This window comes from Nanorana parkeri, unplaced genomic scaffold (assembly GCF_000935625.1).
Source record: "Nanorana parkeri isolate BGI_ZX_2015 unplaced genomic scaffold, ASM93562v1 scaffold578, whole genome shotgun sequence".
Taxonomy (NCBI): domain Eukaryota; kingdom Metazoa; phylum Chordata; class Amphibia; order Anura; family Dicroglossidae; genus Nanorana; species Nanorana parkeri.
In genome coordinates, this window is record NW_017306846.1 from 781,239 (window position 1) to 797,584 (window position 16,346).

Sequence of the window (16,346 nt, forward strand, 5' to 3'; positions counted from 1 at the left end):
AGGATTTCGCTACATTTGGAGGGATATCCTCTCTCTTTCTGTCATGGCTATCAGGAAGTGAAGGGAGATCTCCTCATAGGACATGGATGGCAAAAAACTGATGGGGTTATAACCCTCCCAGACTCTTATTGTAAACCAAACAAAAATGTTTTGACTTCAAACATATAATACCTGGAAGTGTTACACTTACACATGATTTAACCTGCATGCAGGCATCATGAAATATGTACTTGATGCTAGTTCCACTTTAATGTAAATGACTATGTAAACACATTGAATAAAATGTATCACTACACAGCGTTCCCACAATCATATCCCATCTTTATTAAATAAAATAATATATACATTAAAATATAAAACTTATGAAAACATTGTAAAGCGTTCTCATCACTTGTATCTGCTAAGAAATCATTTGTACAGAAAAGTCCCGGCAATGTGACGCAGGATGAACTGTACAACAACCAATCGGCTCTCTCAGTCCATCTTGCGAGGAATGCAGCCTTCCATCTCCAGCACCTCCGGCCAGCCGTCATATTTGTTTGTCTCCTTATCATTCTTGATGTGCTGTCAAGGAGAACAAAAATATGAAACATTTTACACTTTCCCCGACGTGTATCTAAACCCAAAATCAACAATGTCCTATATTGCAGATGACCCATTCTTAGGACGTGGTGGCTATATTATAGACCCACGCTGTTTTCTGCAGTGACAACACCGTGGGAGCCCCCGGAGGGGCTAACCTTTCTTAGCACTAGTCTGTCTCCCCCTCCAAAAAACAACGGTGAGTCCCCGTTCACACCCAGGCGCTTTGTGGTTCAACGCTAAGCGCGACAAAAGCTCAAGACAAGGAATCCCATTCATTCTATGGCCTATGTTCACACCTCAGCATTTTGTTGCACGAAGAAAAACACCTGTTGCTGAAAAAGGTACATGAGCTACTTTTTGGCAGATTACAGCGCTTTTTGGTCCCACAGACTTCAATGGGAAACTTTGTGCAACAAAATGCGCAAAAAGTATTGATAATGCACATTTCCAATTGAAGCCTATGGGACCAAAAAGTGCTGTAAACTGCCAAAAAGTAGCTCATGTACCAGCGACAGGCATTATTCGGCTTGTGCCAAAACGCTTAGGTGTGAACAGCGGCCATTGAAATTAATGGAATTCCTTGTCTTGGGTGTTTTGTCACGCTTAGCTTTGAGCAACAAAATGCTTTGGTGTAAACGGGGATTAAGTGTGTTTGCCAAGAACTCAAACTTTTTCAATGGTTCCTCCAGGGCAATAATGTTGAGAAAGGCTGAGGTAGATAAACCTTCCCTCAGTATACCTTTACTTCCCTAACACACTGTTCAGCTGCCAGGAGTGAAGAGAACTGCCTGGTATTTTTGTGTACGGGGGTGCATGTGAATCTCTTCCCACCACCACAATGCAGAGCTGGGTGATCAATCAGTAGGCAGCCAGCACTGTCAAAGGCAGTTGGGCAGAGAGTGCACAGCCCCATATAAGCCCCAACATGGGTGACTTGTAGTTTACAGGGTTTTTTTCTTCACTCCTGTGGGTGGGTAAAGACAAGTGTGAGGAGAAGACAAGTATAGGTAGCTGTGGGGACAAAAGATAAGTAAATCTGTTGCTTTGGCCTACATAGAAAAGGCTGGGACCTGGTGATTGCCTCCTCATAATACAACTCTTAGGGTCTGAAAAGCCAGATGGCCCATCACATTGTTACATATTCCTGGGACTACCGGTATTATTGCAGACCGAGGATTGGTACACAGAGGAGTTGCGGTAAAGGGGATTATAGGCACCATCAAGTGACCAGTACATGGTATTGTGTTTCCAAAAAGTTTGGTAATTATACATGGGCATGGGTCAGATATATTTGTGGATTACAAATGCAAGCTCTGCGTCCAACTTACTAGTGCAGCACAATCCTTATACACTTCAGAAGTTTATATGTTTTAAAGGATTAGTTTAGTATCCTGTACATTTGTCTGATTGAAACCTCAGAAGCAGTCCTCCAGTAACAGACGAGTCACGGCTGCAACCTATTAACTCTGTGTCTGTACATTTCAACTTAAACTACCGAGTTCTACAAATAAGGGAACTTTTTTTTCCAACACAGAAGATAACACAGGAAGACGTGTAAAAAGGAGCCTAAAGATCCACCTGCTTGTTCAGGAGGATTAAACATTGTAATGGGTTATATTTCATATTTATGTTTTCACTGTATTTTCCTGACCATCATATATCATGGAAAAACACATGTACACAACCATTAGACATTCTCTATGACACTACTATTGTGCTAGTTTGTCTTCTTTAAAATCCACCATTAGAGGGCAATAAAGTACACGCCCATAATACAATGTTCCTACAGAGCAATTTGGAAATGCTAAAATATTGTTTTACATATTTATAGACACAAGCATAAACATCCGTGGTATTGTTAATAGGCTCTTATATAAATATATTACTGTTGTATTACTTTTTAATGTCATCATTAATCAATGTATTGTAAGATCTCGGTTTTTTATGCACTATTTCTGTTTCATAATTGCTTATTACAAGGAACCTTTTTGGTCATTCTTTCTCAGGGTATTCATCTAGGAAAGGAAATCTGTTTATTAGCAACCCATGCAAGAGCACACTTTATAGAATAAAACATTCCACTTGCTTTGGGCCACAACCTCACAGGTCACATAGTTTGCCGTTGTCCCCCATTCAAGGGCCAGGCCTTGGCTTTGGATATTTGCCCCTGGAATGGTCCATGATTTTGAACATATATTAGTTATAAAGTTTTTCTTCAGGAATATAACTTTTAATCTCCACTATTTAGGCCGTATTGGAAAAATGAGCATGCCATGATGGCATGGTATAGCCTAAGATGCAGAATGTCCTGAATCCTGCAAAACAGCCCTGTGGAGGGCAAAGCAATGAGTTCACTTGGCTGAACAACATGTACTCACCTTTCCTTTCCTCCTCAGTGCTCCTCCGCCAGTCTGGCAGCCCTCTGTAAGCTCCAAGTCAAGACATGGATTCATTGTCTTCCCTCCCCAATGTGACAGCACTTGGGAAATAATCAAGCACCAGCACTGTCACATTAGAATAAAGGGAGTGAGTATCATGCCCCCCTCCCCTTTACCTGAAACTACTTTGTATTGGCCAAGACTTCCCCAGTGTCTGGGGAAATAGCCATCAGGCAAGGCTTTTTATTTATCTGTGGAATCAAATGTTCGCTTGAAGAGTGGATGACTGGTGGACACCTGCAAAACCTCTGTTACTAAGGGCTGGACTTCCTCATCTTTGAGGCTAAGCACCCCCTACTTGATGCCCCCTTTTCAAATTAAATCTACCTCAGTGGCCAGTAAAATTCCCCTTACTGAACAGAGGGGAGGGGCTCAGCACTGGAGCTTGGTGCAGCCACAAATTTTGGAAAGTCCAGTCTGTAGTAATGAAGTGAAAGCAAGGGCAGAATACATCCAAACATTTTGAGATGAGAAAGCGGGACATCTTTCAGTACAAACTATGTAGACAAAGGACACCTACACTGCCAAGCCCCCAGTTACACGGACCATGATGAACTAATATGCAAAAATTATTGGCTAATCACACCTCTAAGGGTTGGTACTACGGTTCCTCCATCTCACCCTTATAACATGCCTTCATATAGGCTGCCGCTGCCTGGGGGGAGGGACACCGAACAGCATATCATGTGATGTGGCAGGAATCCCTCACCAGTGGTACTCACTGCAAGGTCTTGTCTGGGGCTCGGAGATTGGGCTGTTGGTTGGAGCCGTCATGTAGCATTGGCACAGTGATCGACACAGTGAGAAATTCAGTCCTGAAATTTACTTTCTCTTTCTTGGGCTCACAATGCAAAAAGCTCCAACACCTATGTGGCTGTAAATAGCAAAGGCCAGCCCTCAATAAAAAAGCAATTACTATAAAGCAGTGCCATCTCTTGCTTGAGAAATGCAATTAATACAACCAACAGCTTGGATATCTTTGTTTCTCAAGATGCTCCCATAAGAACTAGGAAGCTCGTTCTTGGGGGATTGTAATAAAAGTTTTGCCCATAAAGAATTCAAATGAATAAGCAAAATGTACTGTATTATCTACACGCACCGAGGTCAGAATGTCCTCAGTTCAGAATCATTTATTGGTGTGGTGCAAATATCTTATAGAGGCTTCTATGCTGAGCCAGAGGTCTAATCCAAGAACATATTTACCTGTTCAAAGGGACTTTTATGCTTTATGCCTTTTCCTCCGACAAATGTCCAAGAGTCTCGGAAACCAAGTTTTGTCGCAAAGCTACTACCATAACTGGAAAATAGTTCCCTGGCTTGCACATCCAGTCTAAAACAGAAAACACATTCCATTTATTTTTAATGTCAAAGTGTATATCGTGGCAACAATATAAAATTAGTAGTGCATGACTGCAATATAGGCACATTTTGCCATGTTTTATTCCTTTTTTAGACCCTGCAAGCACAGAGAAATATCTGTTGACCTGCCAGAAATGCACTCTGCCACAAAGTCCTGTGGTGGGCTGAGAAAACAGCATTTATGGTAGACGTGGTGTCAGCCCAGCCCAGTTTTCTTTTGAAAAAGATTCAAACCCTCCCATTCTCTTCATCTCTACAACATAGTTACTCATCGCTCTGCATTCCCAATATAAGAACTAGAAGGGATAATTACTCTCCGTGAGTTAACACAGGAAGTGTGGACACAAAGTAGGAGAGCACTCAAATAATCAACAGGCATTTTTTGCACTTATTGAACAGATGTAACCAAAACATTAAATTGTATATTTAACAAACCAATGAGAGCAAATAAGACTTCATTGTTAGGGTTTACATACACTTTCACCAATGTTGGATATCCTAGTATATACACTATATGACCAAACGTTTTTGGACACCTATCATTCCTATTTGATCTTGTTGTACGTCATTCAGAAACCAAGGAATTGGACCTCTTTTCGGACTAGAACAGCCTCCACTCTCCTGAGAAGGCTTTTGAAGTGTCTGTGGGAAATTCATGTCTATTTATCCTAAAGAACATATAGGTCAGGTAGTAAAGTTGGTTGAGAAGACCTGGCTCACAACCAGTGCTGCAGTTTAGCTTAACGGCATTCCATAGGTTTAAGCTCATGGCTCTGTACAGGTCCCTAAATTCGTCCACACCAAAGTCATCAAACCATGTCGTAAAGGAGCTTGGTGTACAGGGCCACAGTTATCCCTGAACAGAAAAGGAGCCTTCCCCAAACTGGTGGCACAGGTTTGGAAGTGCACAATTGTCTAAAATGTCTTTGTATATTAGGACCAATGACTGTCCTTTTTACACCAGCTGAATGTGCGAATGTAGTGGTGTCTTGCACTATTACTCAAGGCACTGCTTACTTTTTTTTTAACTTTATTGGCAGTGTACAAAGTGTACACTCCATTCAAACGTCTCCTTACAGCAACACAGTGTGCATCACTGTGACGGCCTCTGGTGCCATCCAATGGGCTGTGGAAAGAGGCAACATGTCTGAATTTTTCTGCACTGCTCATCACACCAGCACTATGGTGTGAACGGGACACACAGATCATTTTTTTTTTTCCTGTGTGGCCTTGTAGTGACTTGTATAAGTAGATGGAGAGACCCTCCGCACTCCTCACAGCACTCCCGGCCAGATAAGAAAAAAGTGGTGCTCGCAGTGATGAATTACCACGAACGGCGCCGTGCAAACACAGGAAAGTCAGGAAATCACCAGCACTCAGTAGTAAAGATAAACATGTCCCTTTTATTGGACAGAAAGCATCCCTTCCTCAAGGCAGAAGATCTTTCTGCCTTGAGGAAGAGACCCTGCGCGGCCCCGAAACGTCGGTTTATTTGGATGTCTGTGACGTTTTCCGTCCAATAAAAGGGACATGTTTATCTTTACTACTGAGTGCTGGTGATTTCCTGACTTGCCTTGTAGTGACTGGCGTTGATCCAATGGGAAAAAATGCCAGACAGCCCAATTGGTGTGATAAAGCCCACGAGTGGTTACAGGGTATACCTGCTCTTGGGTATTGGATTCAATTCCTAGACTTGCATTGAGGTTATAAGGTTGTATGTTCCATGTCCCTTCATATCGTCATAATGCTAGCTACTGACCCTCACTGGTGTTTGCTTGTATGACTTTGATAGGGATATTAGATTGTAAGGAGCCCTTGAGCAGAGATGGATATGAATGGTCAATCACTCTCTGCGCTGACCCCAGCACCACCCCCCGACATCATACTACAAGTCTTTATGCAGCTGCTGGGGGAAGAATGAAGGGAAATACAATAAAGTGCCACTTGGGTGACAGTGTGTAAGTCTGCTGGGGCTGCTCACTTTACATCCAAAATGGCGGCACCCAACAACAGTCTCAGGTTTGTGGATGTCTACAAAAAGGAGGCTTTTACTGGCATCTAACGTGCATAAAATACATTTCATGCAAATTTAATGAAATGAGAAAATCCTCATTGAAGGACCCTGCAAGGTAAAGGAACCACCCTAAAACAGGATATTTGGACCAGTGCTCAGGGGACCAGCTCATTCTGCAGAAAACTAAAAAAAAAAACTTTTAAACATCAAGGATCTGCATCCATAGTAAGTCATTTAATCAGCATTTGGAATAGCTTAAAAACCTTTGGATTTTAATATCACTTTAGACACATATTTGGATTTTTGTACCATTAACGATTAATTGCTACTACATGCGACTTGTGTGCCCCACTCCATAAGGAGCCATTTGTTCCAAATATGTAGCGTTCAATTGCTACTCTAAAAGGTGCCCATACACTGTTCCAATTTTGGACGGTTTTTGAGGAACCGGCCGAAATTCGCAGTGTGTGCTGCTGTCAGCACCCTTTCGATCGGAAATTCCTCCTTTTTGTAGACATCCACAAACCTGAGACTGTTGTTGGGTGCCGCCATTTTGGATGTAAAGTGAGCAGACCCAGCAGACTTACACACTGTCACCCAAGTGGCACTTTATTGTATTTCCCTTCATTCTTCCCCCAGCAGCTGCATAAAGACTTGTAGTATGATGTCGGGGGGTGGTGCTGGGGTCAGCGCAGAGAGTGATTGACCATTCATATCCATCTCTGCTCAAGGGCTCCTTACAATCTAATATCCCTATCAAAGTCATACAAGCAAACACCAGCAAGGGTCAGTAGCTAGCATTATGACGATATGAAGGGACATGGAACATACAACCTTATAACCTCAATGCAAGTCTAGGAATTGAATCCAATACCCAAGAGCAGGTATACCCTGTAACCACTCGTGGGCTTTATCACACCAATTCCGATTCGGAATCCCTTGATCAGCTGGTCGAAGGAGCCGGTCGGAAAATCTTCAATCGATCAGAGCTGGCAGCCAATGAGCTGCCCGCTCTGGTCGGGTATTCTGACAGGGGCCGGCGGTACCTGTCAGAATACAATGTAAACAGCGGGATTCCTTGATTGACACGCTGTTAGTGTTGATGGAGGAATCGGGTCTATTTTTTTTGTTCAGCCCGCGGGTTAAAATGAAAAAAATAGATGGGTGTATGGCCAGTCTTAGGAATTAATGGCTAGTCTGTGTGCTTCCTGGTTTAGTAGGGGAAGTGACCCTGCCCTGAGTAATCAACCATGCAAAAGGGACAGCAATAAAAATTTGACTGAGAGTCCAACCCTTCCACGCTCTAGCCAAAACTAAAAAGAAAAAGGAGGTGGAAGCAATACCTGTTGTCTCCTTGTGGCTATGAGAGCAGACACTTCCCACGTATTGTATTGTATTGTGACTGACAAGCTATTGTCTATTTCTGGATTAGCAGCCATTTGTATGTGAAAGAGAAGAAAAATCCTTTTAACCACCAAAACCGTAGGTGAGTGACACATTCTTACCACACCTGCCATATTTTAATCTTTCCTGATAGAAAACAATCAGGTAGAATTTTAAACTTTCTAAAAATACTTTGACTACGTTGTGGATAAAGATGTATGACAGACATATAAAAACAGCAAATAATGCAGTTATGTAAAAAAAGGTTTTACACAACCATATGTAGAAAATAAAACATTAAAGTTCACTTTCTGAAATGTACTTTTCTGAGGATTTTTTTTTTTTTTTAAACCTCGAGCAATTGCTTGGAGTACAGCTTTACCCGAGAAATTAATAAGATTGCAGTGCATATGAGCAGTATAGAGTGGCCATTTTTCGGAAGCTCAGAAGGGTGCTACACAGTGAAGACTGCTGGATCGGGGCTGAAGGTAAGTATAAACCAAGCGGGCAGCACTCAGAAAGGAAGGGGGTGTTGATTTAAAGCAGATCACCAGGATTTTTAAAAGTTAACCCTTGCAGTGGGGCAATGCAAATTCTGGCCCTCCAGCTGTAGTCAAACTCCAAATACCGTTAAATATTGTAAGACTCTGACAGTCACAAGCATGACTCCCATTCTGGGATTTATGGTTTTACCACAGCTGGCAGGCCGGAGTTTGCCTACCTCTGCTATAGACTTTTGCTATGCCAATGGAGTTTAAATAATTCCGGTTTTATGTGATCAGACATTCCAGAGAAGAGACGTGAGCATGGCCATGTAACCGGGGTATGTATATAACGCAATGTATTCTTTACTCACTTTGTTGCTGGATCATCAAAAGATGCCAAAAATATCAATGTGCCATCTGTCATCTTCTCCAAAAACAGCTTAACATCCTTGACATCTTAAATCAAAATGACAAGAAAAATGGTATCAAGGAAAAGTTACAGCAATTTGCACTTTACAACCGCGTATTCTCGTTATTACATACGCTTGTATATATTTGTATAAACCACAGAAGGTGAAACACATAATCAGGTAACAGACCAGCAGACCCTTCAACTACCATAATATAAGGAAACCAGAAATAATGACTTACCGCCAGAGTACATGTCATAATGGCCCGTATGTTTGAGTTCACCTGTAGAGGCTAAAAAGAAATGAGAGAAATTAATTACAGCAAATCAATTTAATTATGATCTTTTTTTTTCAAGCAAAATGAAACTTCTGACAGCCTTCAAGTCCCCGTTCACACCTAAGCGTTATGTCACTCAAAGGTAAGCGCAACGAAACGCTCAAGACAAGGAATCCTATTAATTTCTATGGCCTCTGTTCACACCTGAGTGTTTTGTCACATAAAGTTTCCCATTGAAGTTTATAGGCCCAAAAAGCGCTGCAATCTGCCAAAATTAGCTCATGTACTTTTTCCAGCGACAGGTGTTTTTCTGCCTGCAGCAAAATGCTCAGGTGTGAACAGGGGCCATAGAAATGAATGGGATTCCTTGTGTTATGCATTTTGTCTTTGAATGACAAGACACCTAGATGTAAACGGGGACTAAATGAGGGGTTCCTAGCTGGCGGTATCCATTATTCTTAGGAGTATGGGAACACAATGAAGGGGTTATGCCTCTTGATCTCTGAATAATAACAAAATTGTTGTTAGCTTATGATGTATCACTGTTATCAATACGACCTTGGGTGGCAGGGCCGCTAACCTATCAGCAAACAGATCACTCAACACAGAAGTCTTACTACTTCCCAGTACCTAGTCCTATCTAAAGGCAAAGCCAGCTGTACCCGCCCCCTCCCCCGTCCGTTCCGCCAGTCAGCGTTGGCAGTTTGGAGCGGGGAGGGGGGTATCCAGCCCCTCCCCTGTCACGGCAGAGAGCCGTGACAGGATCGAGAGGTGAGCGAACGCCGGTATGTGTTCACTCACCTCCCGATCTACTGAGCCGACCTGTGACAGTCTCATTGTCACAGGTCGGCTAGAACTATGAGGTGAGCGAAAAGCACTCACCTCATAGTTCTCCTTTAAGCTTCCATTAAGATTGGTGAAATCAGTTTCACTCCACTCATCTATTATGGAACATAAAGTACATTGTCGGAGTCTGCATTGTATTTCTCCTTGTTCTTACCATTGACTAGCGCCATGTTTAGTCCTCTTCCAATGTTGTTTTTCACACTGCTCATTAGGCTGAAAGACAAGGACATTTATATTATAGATAATAATACTGAATGTATAATGATGAACAATAAACACAAGACAATGAACTAGAGATATGAACAAGATTTGCTCAGTCTGTATAAGGTCCCTTTCACACGGGCGCCTTCAGTTCTGATCAGAAGGGTACCTAGACACGAATCCCCTGCTGATGGGAGCAGTTTGCAATGGATGTCATTGTTGTGATATCTGTGTCTGTTCAGTTTTTTCCTCTATCTTGTAATGGAGGAAAAAATGAAATGACTGGACCGGTGCTGGTCTATGGACTAATAGACATGTGTCTGTTTACATCAGATTATCCCCAATACGGCACAATTAGGTCCGGAGAAACGTTTGGGGGGTTATTCACTAAAGAGCCGAAGGATCCAGCCGTAGCTTCGGCCGCCTCTGCCCTTCGATTCAGTCAAACTGAAGGGCTGCTGTACAGGCTATTAACAATAGTCCGTACAGCAGCTGAAGGCAGCCGAGTGGCTCACCTGAGCCAAACGAATGTGCTTCGGCTCGGCTGAGCCGTAGTGACACCCGAAGAGTGGTTGCCACCTTTTCTTCAGGAGAAACCCAAACACTCTAGCGACACAGGGAAATTTTGGGGGGAGAATGAGTTGCGGCTTATTCATATGTAAATAGCGTCACCCATTTATATGTAAATATCACAGTCAAGACTATTTTTAGTTGGGGGGCCAGTAGCCCCTATCTTAATTTTGGTTGCCCCTCTCTGCCTGACATCTTGTGTCCGGGTTTCAGCTGCCATGACACAGCATTCAAAACCCGGACTGTCCGGGTGAATCCTGGACAAGTGGCAACCCTAAATGTAACAAATCAGATTCATTTTTAGTAACATGAGGACAAGTTATAATCTTTGTCAGGTTATTATTACTGTCGGTAACTTTCCACCCCAGTGACATTTCTCATTTCTTATCCTCCTGTCACAGGTCATCAGAAAGACAGGAAGTGAGTAGAAATCTTCCCAATGCCATGAACAGGAATTAAAACTGGTCATAAATATTTTATTTTCCTCCCTTCAATCAAAAGAAAAATTATCTATATATCTGGGCTGCTAAAAGTTCTGCTTCAAGGAAAAATGATTTACGCACTGCAGTAAAGAATAACGTCATTCCAATAGTAGCTGAACAAGGCTGACCAATGGCATCGGGACTGTAAAAACAACAGGGGTGTCACCAGACTACAGGTACAGGGACGGTGCCTGATTTCAGCCTAGCCATTACCCAGAAAGGACCATCTCCCCTCCTCCTCCATTTACATTTTGGTATGTGCAGCCAGATGGGGGTTAAAGAAAGTTTTGGAGATGTAAATGACAAGTCACTTAATATGCTTAGTAAACATAAAATCAAATCTGAAGGCTGCCATATGTTGTTCTCTAACAGTTAAAAGTTTTTCATTATATGCAAATCATTAACGAAGAGCAGCAGGAATTTTGGCAATGAAAGGCCCTGTACAAGGAAGAATTCTTGAGAAGCATATGTTGTAAATGTCACTCGTTGTGCTCCATGTTGTGCACTTCTATTTAGGAAAAGGTTTCATAAATCTTTATATTTGCAGCCCGTATTTCACTGCATGATAAGTTCAGCTAAGAAGATGTACCAATGGAACATGTACAGTTACCTGCATTACCCTTAAAATGTAATAACAGCCTGAAGTTCTGATGTAATCTTAAAGCATATCTTAACTAGGGGTCTACTAATATGGATTTTTCAGAACCTATACCCATTATGGGTCACTTTTCATTTACGTGACATCATCATGTACAATGCAGGGCCCATAGCACTGCATTAGAGCCCATTCACACCAATTGTGCTGCGTTCCAGAGCAGCAGCTGCTGGAACGCACAGCAATCGCTTACTAAATTTCCCCGTTCGTTCTGGGGGCAAAGGAGGCGTGACAGTGCATTTGAACCAATGGCACCGCAGCCACGCATCCCCCCCACCCCCCCCGCAGTGCGATCTGATACAAGGCAAAACAAATGGTTCATGGTCTATTTATTGCGTTCGCAGTGGACTGGAACGCAGGCAGTGTTTTGCCATGCGTCTGATTGCACTACGGGGGGGGGGGGGGGGGGGGGGCATGGCTGTGGTGACATTGATTTCAATGCACCACCACACCCCCTCCCGCCCCAGAACGAAGGGGGAACTTTATTGAGTGATTGCTGTGCGTTCCAGATCAACAGACCACAAATGGTGTGAATGGGCCCTTATACAGTATGTAAGGTTGCCGAGGGGCAGTCCACGGGATGGAGTGAAGGGGAGACTGGGAGTGCAGGCGAGGAAAGTGCTGACTGCCGGGGGAGCAGGTAAGTAAAAGTCCTGTACATAGGTACCCTAGACATTGACGAACAGTTAACCCTTGCAGTGCGGAAGTAGCCCCACTGCAAGGGGAGGGGTTTTTTCCCTCGGAAATAGGCATTAGCTTATCGGATCTTGCATGTGGTGGATGCATTTTTCCGGTTTAAACCTTTCCCCCCCCCTTTTTTAACCTGATGAACCTGTGAAAAACACAATTCCTGCCCGTGGCTGGCTACACTCACTCCTCCACTGTATCTATGGAGGCAGCCTTGGGTGTCACACCAGCTGGACTTCAGATATGTCTGCCTTTGTTCATCTCAGTCAGGTGGATTTATGGGACTAGTAGCTTACACAATAAAGATAAGTTGTTTGTGCCGTCTTTTCAGCTCACAGGAAGTGACAAGGACCTGGCATTTCTGGCACAATCAACAGGCATTTCTGTACTTTCTGAAAATGTTCTTAGCCTGAAAAGTGAATAATGAATGCAGACAGCACATCTAATGTCTAGTAAGCTATAATATATGTGTTTGCTTTTGAGTTTAGATAAGACTTTAAAATTGATCATAACATTTGATTGGATTAGTATACAGATGCAAGGAGGGCTTTATACCACTAGCCTAATATTGAGTAGGTCCCCTTTTTGCCACTAAAACAGTTCTGCCCCATCGAGGCATGGGCTTCACTAGACCTCTGAAGGTATGCTGTGGTATCTGGCACCAAGCTGTCAGTAGCCTTTAAGACCTGGAAGCTGCAAGGTTGGACCTCCATAGATCTTACTGTTTTTTCCAGCACATCCCACAGATGCTCGATTGGATTGAGATCCAGAGAATTTGGAGGCCAAGTCAACACCTCAAACTTGTTGCTGTGCTTCTTAAACCATTCTTGAACCATTTTTGCAGTGTGGCAGGGAGCATTATCCTGCTGAAAGAGGCAACTGCTATTAGGGAATACAGTTTCCATGAACTAGCAACAATGTTTAGGTAGGTGGTATGTGTCAAAAGTAACTTCCACATGAATGGAAGGACCCAATATTTCCCAGCAGAACATTGCCCAAAGTATCACACTGCCTCTGCCGGCTTGCCTTCTTCCCATAGTGTATCCTGGTGCCATCTCTTCCCCAGGTAAGTGAAATACCTGGCCACCTTCTTCCATTGCTCCATGGTCCAGTTCTGATGCTCACCTGCCCATTGTAGGTGCTTTTGGCATTAGAAAGGGGTCAGCATGGGCACCCTGACCAGTCTGCAAGTACACAGCCACATACACATTAAACTACGACGCACTGTGTGTTCAGACACCTTTCTATCGAAACCAACATGAATGTTTTCAGAAATTTAAGCTACAGTAGCTCTTCGATTTGATTGGACTACACAAGCCTGCCTTCGCTCCCCACGTGCATCAGTGAGCCATGGCTGCCCAGGATCCTGTTGCCAGTTCACCGGTTTTCTTACCTTGGACCACTTTTGGTAGGTCCTGACCGACCACTGCAGACTGAGAACATCCCGCAAAAGCTGTCAAAGTCACTTAAATTCTTATGCTTGCCCATTTTTTCTGCTTTCAACACATCAACTTCAGGGACACAATGTTCACTTGCTGCCTAATATATCCCACTCATTTCCATGTGTCATTGTAATATATCCCCCCAATTTCCTGGTGCAATTGTAACGTGAAAATCAATGTTATTTACTGCACCTCTCAGTGATCATAATGTTATGGCTGATCGATGTATATAGTCTTGTCTCTTAGTCCCACGTCCTATTAGCAATGCTGTTACCGGCAGCAACTCAGCTCCATTAAGTGCGGTGGGAATAACTTCTCACCAGTGGTGTCACAAGGTGGGTGCGGCCCGCACCCGAGTGACACCATTGGATAGGTTACACCAAAATGACTGCCAGTCATTTTGGTGTCACCCCCTCTAAAAAGTCGTGCACTTGGTCATGGACCGAGAGCCCGACAGTGTCAGGAGAGAGGAGGGGACCCGGCGCATACCTCATCCCACCGGGTGAATGTCCCCTCGTCTCTCTGCCGGCGTCCATCACCAAGATGACCGCGGCAGGTGTCAATTAGACGGCTGCGCATGCAGACGATCAAAGTGATCTACCATCAGTTTCCGTTGCTTAATAGTTGTGATAGAATTTATTGGTGGTAGGTTTCCTTGATCTTGTAATGAGACCGTCTCCACAGACCATTCATTTCAACAGAATTATTTTTATAAAATGAAATGTGTATTGAACATGTTTTACTTCATGTTACCTACCTGCAGAAGCATCCCTTGTGTAGACATCCAAACAACCCTGAGACTGCTGCTGGGCAGCGCCATCTTGGATGTGCTGTCAGCCACGTCAGCAGACATCCTATAGTATTCCACTTTGCTCCTCCCCCCGGCAGCTATACAACAGCTTATGTATGGAAGTAAGGGGAGGGGTGAAGGAGCTGGGCCAGCATAGAAAGTAATTAGGCATTCTTAGAAGAGAAGAGGGGTATGGCATAAGGGGGCAGGGACTGTGCTAGGAAACGGACCATTCCTGAAGAAGTAAAATTTTCTAGCAAGTAAAACGGGGCGGTACAAGTGAACAAAAAAAAATAAATTTATGGAAAAGAAAAACACTGCAAGCAAGCATTTAAAATACTTGATTTTTTTCTGCTTTTAGCTGCATTTTTTACGTTGGTGACAGGGTCTCTTTAGATTTAAAAAACAAACAAATTCACCTGAAAATTGCTGTATGTATGACAACTTTAGTAATGAATGCAAAGTGATGGAAGTCTGAGTTGATTGGATCACAAATGCTGACCCTATTTATGAACAGCTGTAATAGATACCGTATCTCTAACATAATACAACACAATTATCACAAGGTATGAAATATGTACAGTAAAAATACAGTATAAATAATTCCAATATAGTTTTGCCTCATTGAGTGGTTAATCCTCCACCGACAAAGAGCTCTTTGTTCTTTTGGTAAATATGTTTAGTACATTGGATTAGGTTCGAATAAGTCTGTAATAAATGGTGAAACATAAAAGAACATCAATTCTGGGAGACAGAAGAATACTTTTAAGAACATTGCCATTGAAGTCTGGTCCATATATTCCAATCAGGTTGCCTAGAAATGACCTCATAAGTATAATTTGTGCCCATTGTTCCCAATGCCCTGACCGCAGTCCATTGTTTTCAGCACCTACTCCTTTGTTATAAAAGGGCTGCATGACATAATTACAGGCAAACAGCCATATTTAAATCATCAGAGTGTATGTAAAGCAGTGGCAGAACTATCGCCACAGCAGCCCAGGCGGCCGCTATGGGGCCCGGAGCACAGGGGGGCCCGGCCAGGACGAGGAACAAAGGGGTCCCCCTGATGCTGTGCGGGCCGCCTGCATCTTAGGCTGCTGGCTGTCACTGGCGGCTGTGAGGAGGTACACACAACTGTTCAGATCAATGACAACCTGTCAGTGATCTGTGCAGCAGCGCAGTGCTTTTCACAGCCGCTGCTGAGTCCCATTGTGTGGGCCGGTTTTTACATGTTCACAGGCTTAGGCAGAAGCCTCAACGTGCACTAAGGTTACGGCAGCCTAAATAGATGTGTGAGGGTTGAGTCACTATATGTTTCTCTATTGCTAGTAACCTTTTACTTCCACTTCACTATCTGATTTCTTGATTTTCTGTTTGTGTTTCAAACACGCACATCATGATAACTGCCAGAAATCGGTCTACGTGATTGGGCAAGGCTCCAACTCTTCCTAGTATTGATGGAACCTTCTCTACTCCTGCACACGTCAATCTCCACTGACTGCAGTGCAAAGGTTATCCACCATCTGAATGAAAGATAGGCCTACCTGAAATTAATGGAGATGGGGGCATCCATGTAAAGGAAAACAGAGCCCAGCCAGGAGGCTTTTGAATAAGAAGCTATGCAGCCCTTAAGAACAACTGCTGAGTTAAGACATCGACCACACAGGGAGTTCATTCCTTGCAATGAATCAGCTAATGTGTATATTTGCATTGTGCGAAAGA

The 16,346-nt window shown here is 43.3% G+C and overlaps 1 protein-coding gene across 1 annotated transcript in view; it reads right to left on the minus strand.

The window, feature by feature from the left end:
- Positions 1-256: 256 nt before the first annotated feature.
- Positions 257-16,346, minus strand: part of FAM3D (family with sequence similarity 3 member D) — a 32,846-nt gene continuing 16,756 nt past the window's right edge. Inside the window, exons 5-9 of the mRNA XM_018562453.1 lie at positions 9,952-10,010; positions 8,916-8,966; positions 8,636-8,720; positions 4,227-4,353; positions 257-564 (exon numbers count right to left, since the gene is read on the minus strand). Of these exons, the coding sequence (XP_018417955.1) occupies positions 475-564; positions 4,227-4,353; positions 8,636-8,720; positions 8,916-8,966; positions 9,952-10,010 (412 nt within the window). The 3' untranslated portion in view covers positions 257-474. The remainder of the gene's footprint in view (positions 565-4,226; positions 4,354-8,635; positions 8,721-8,915; positions 8,967-9,951; positions 10,011-16,346) is intronic.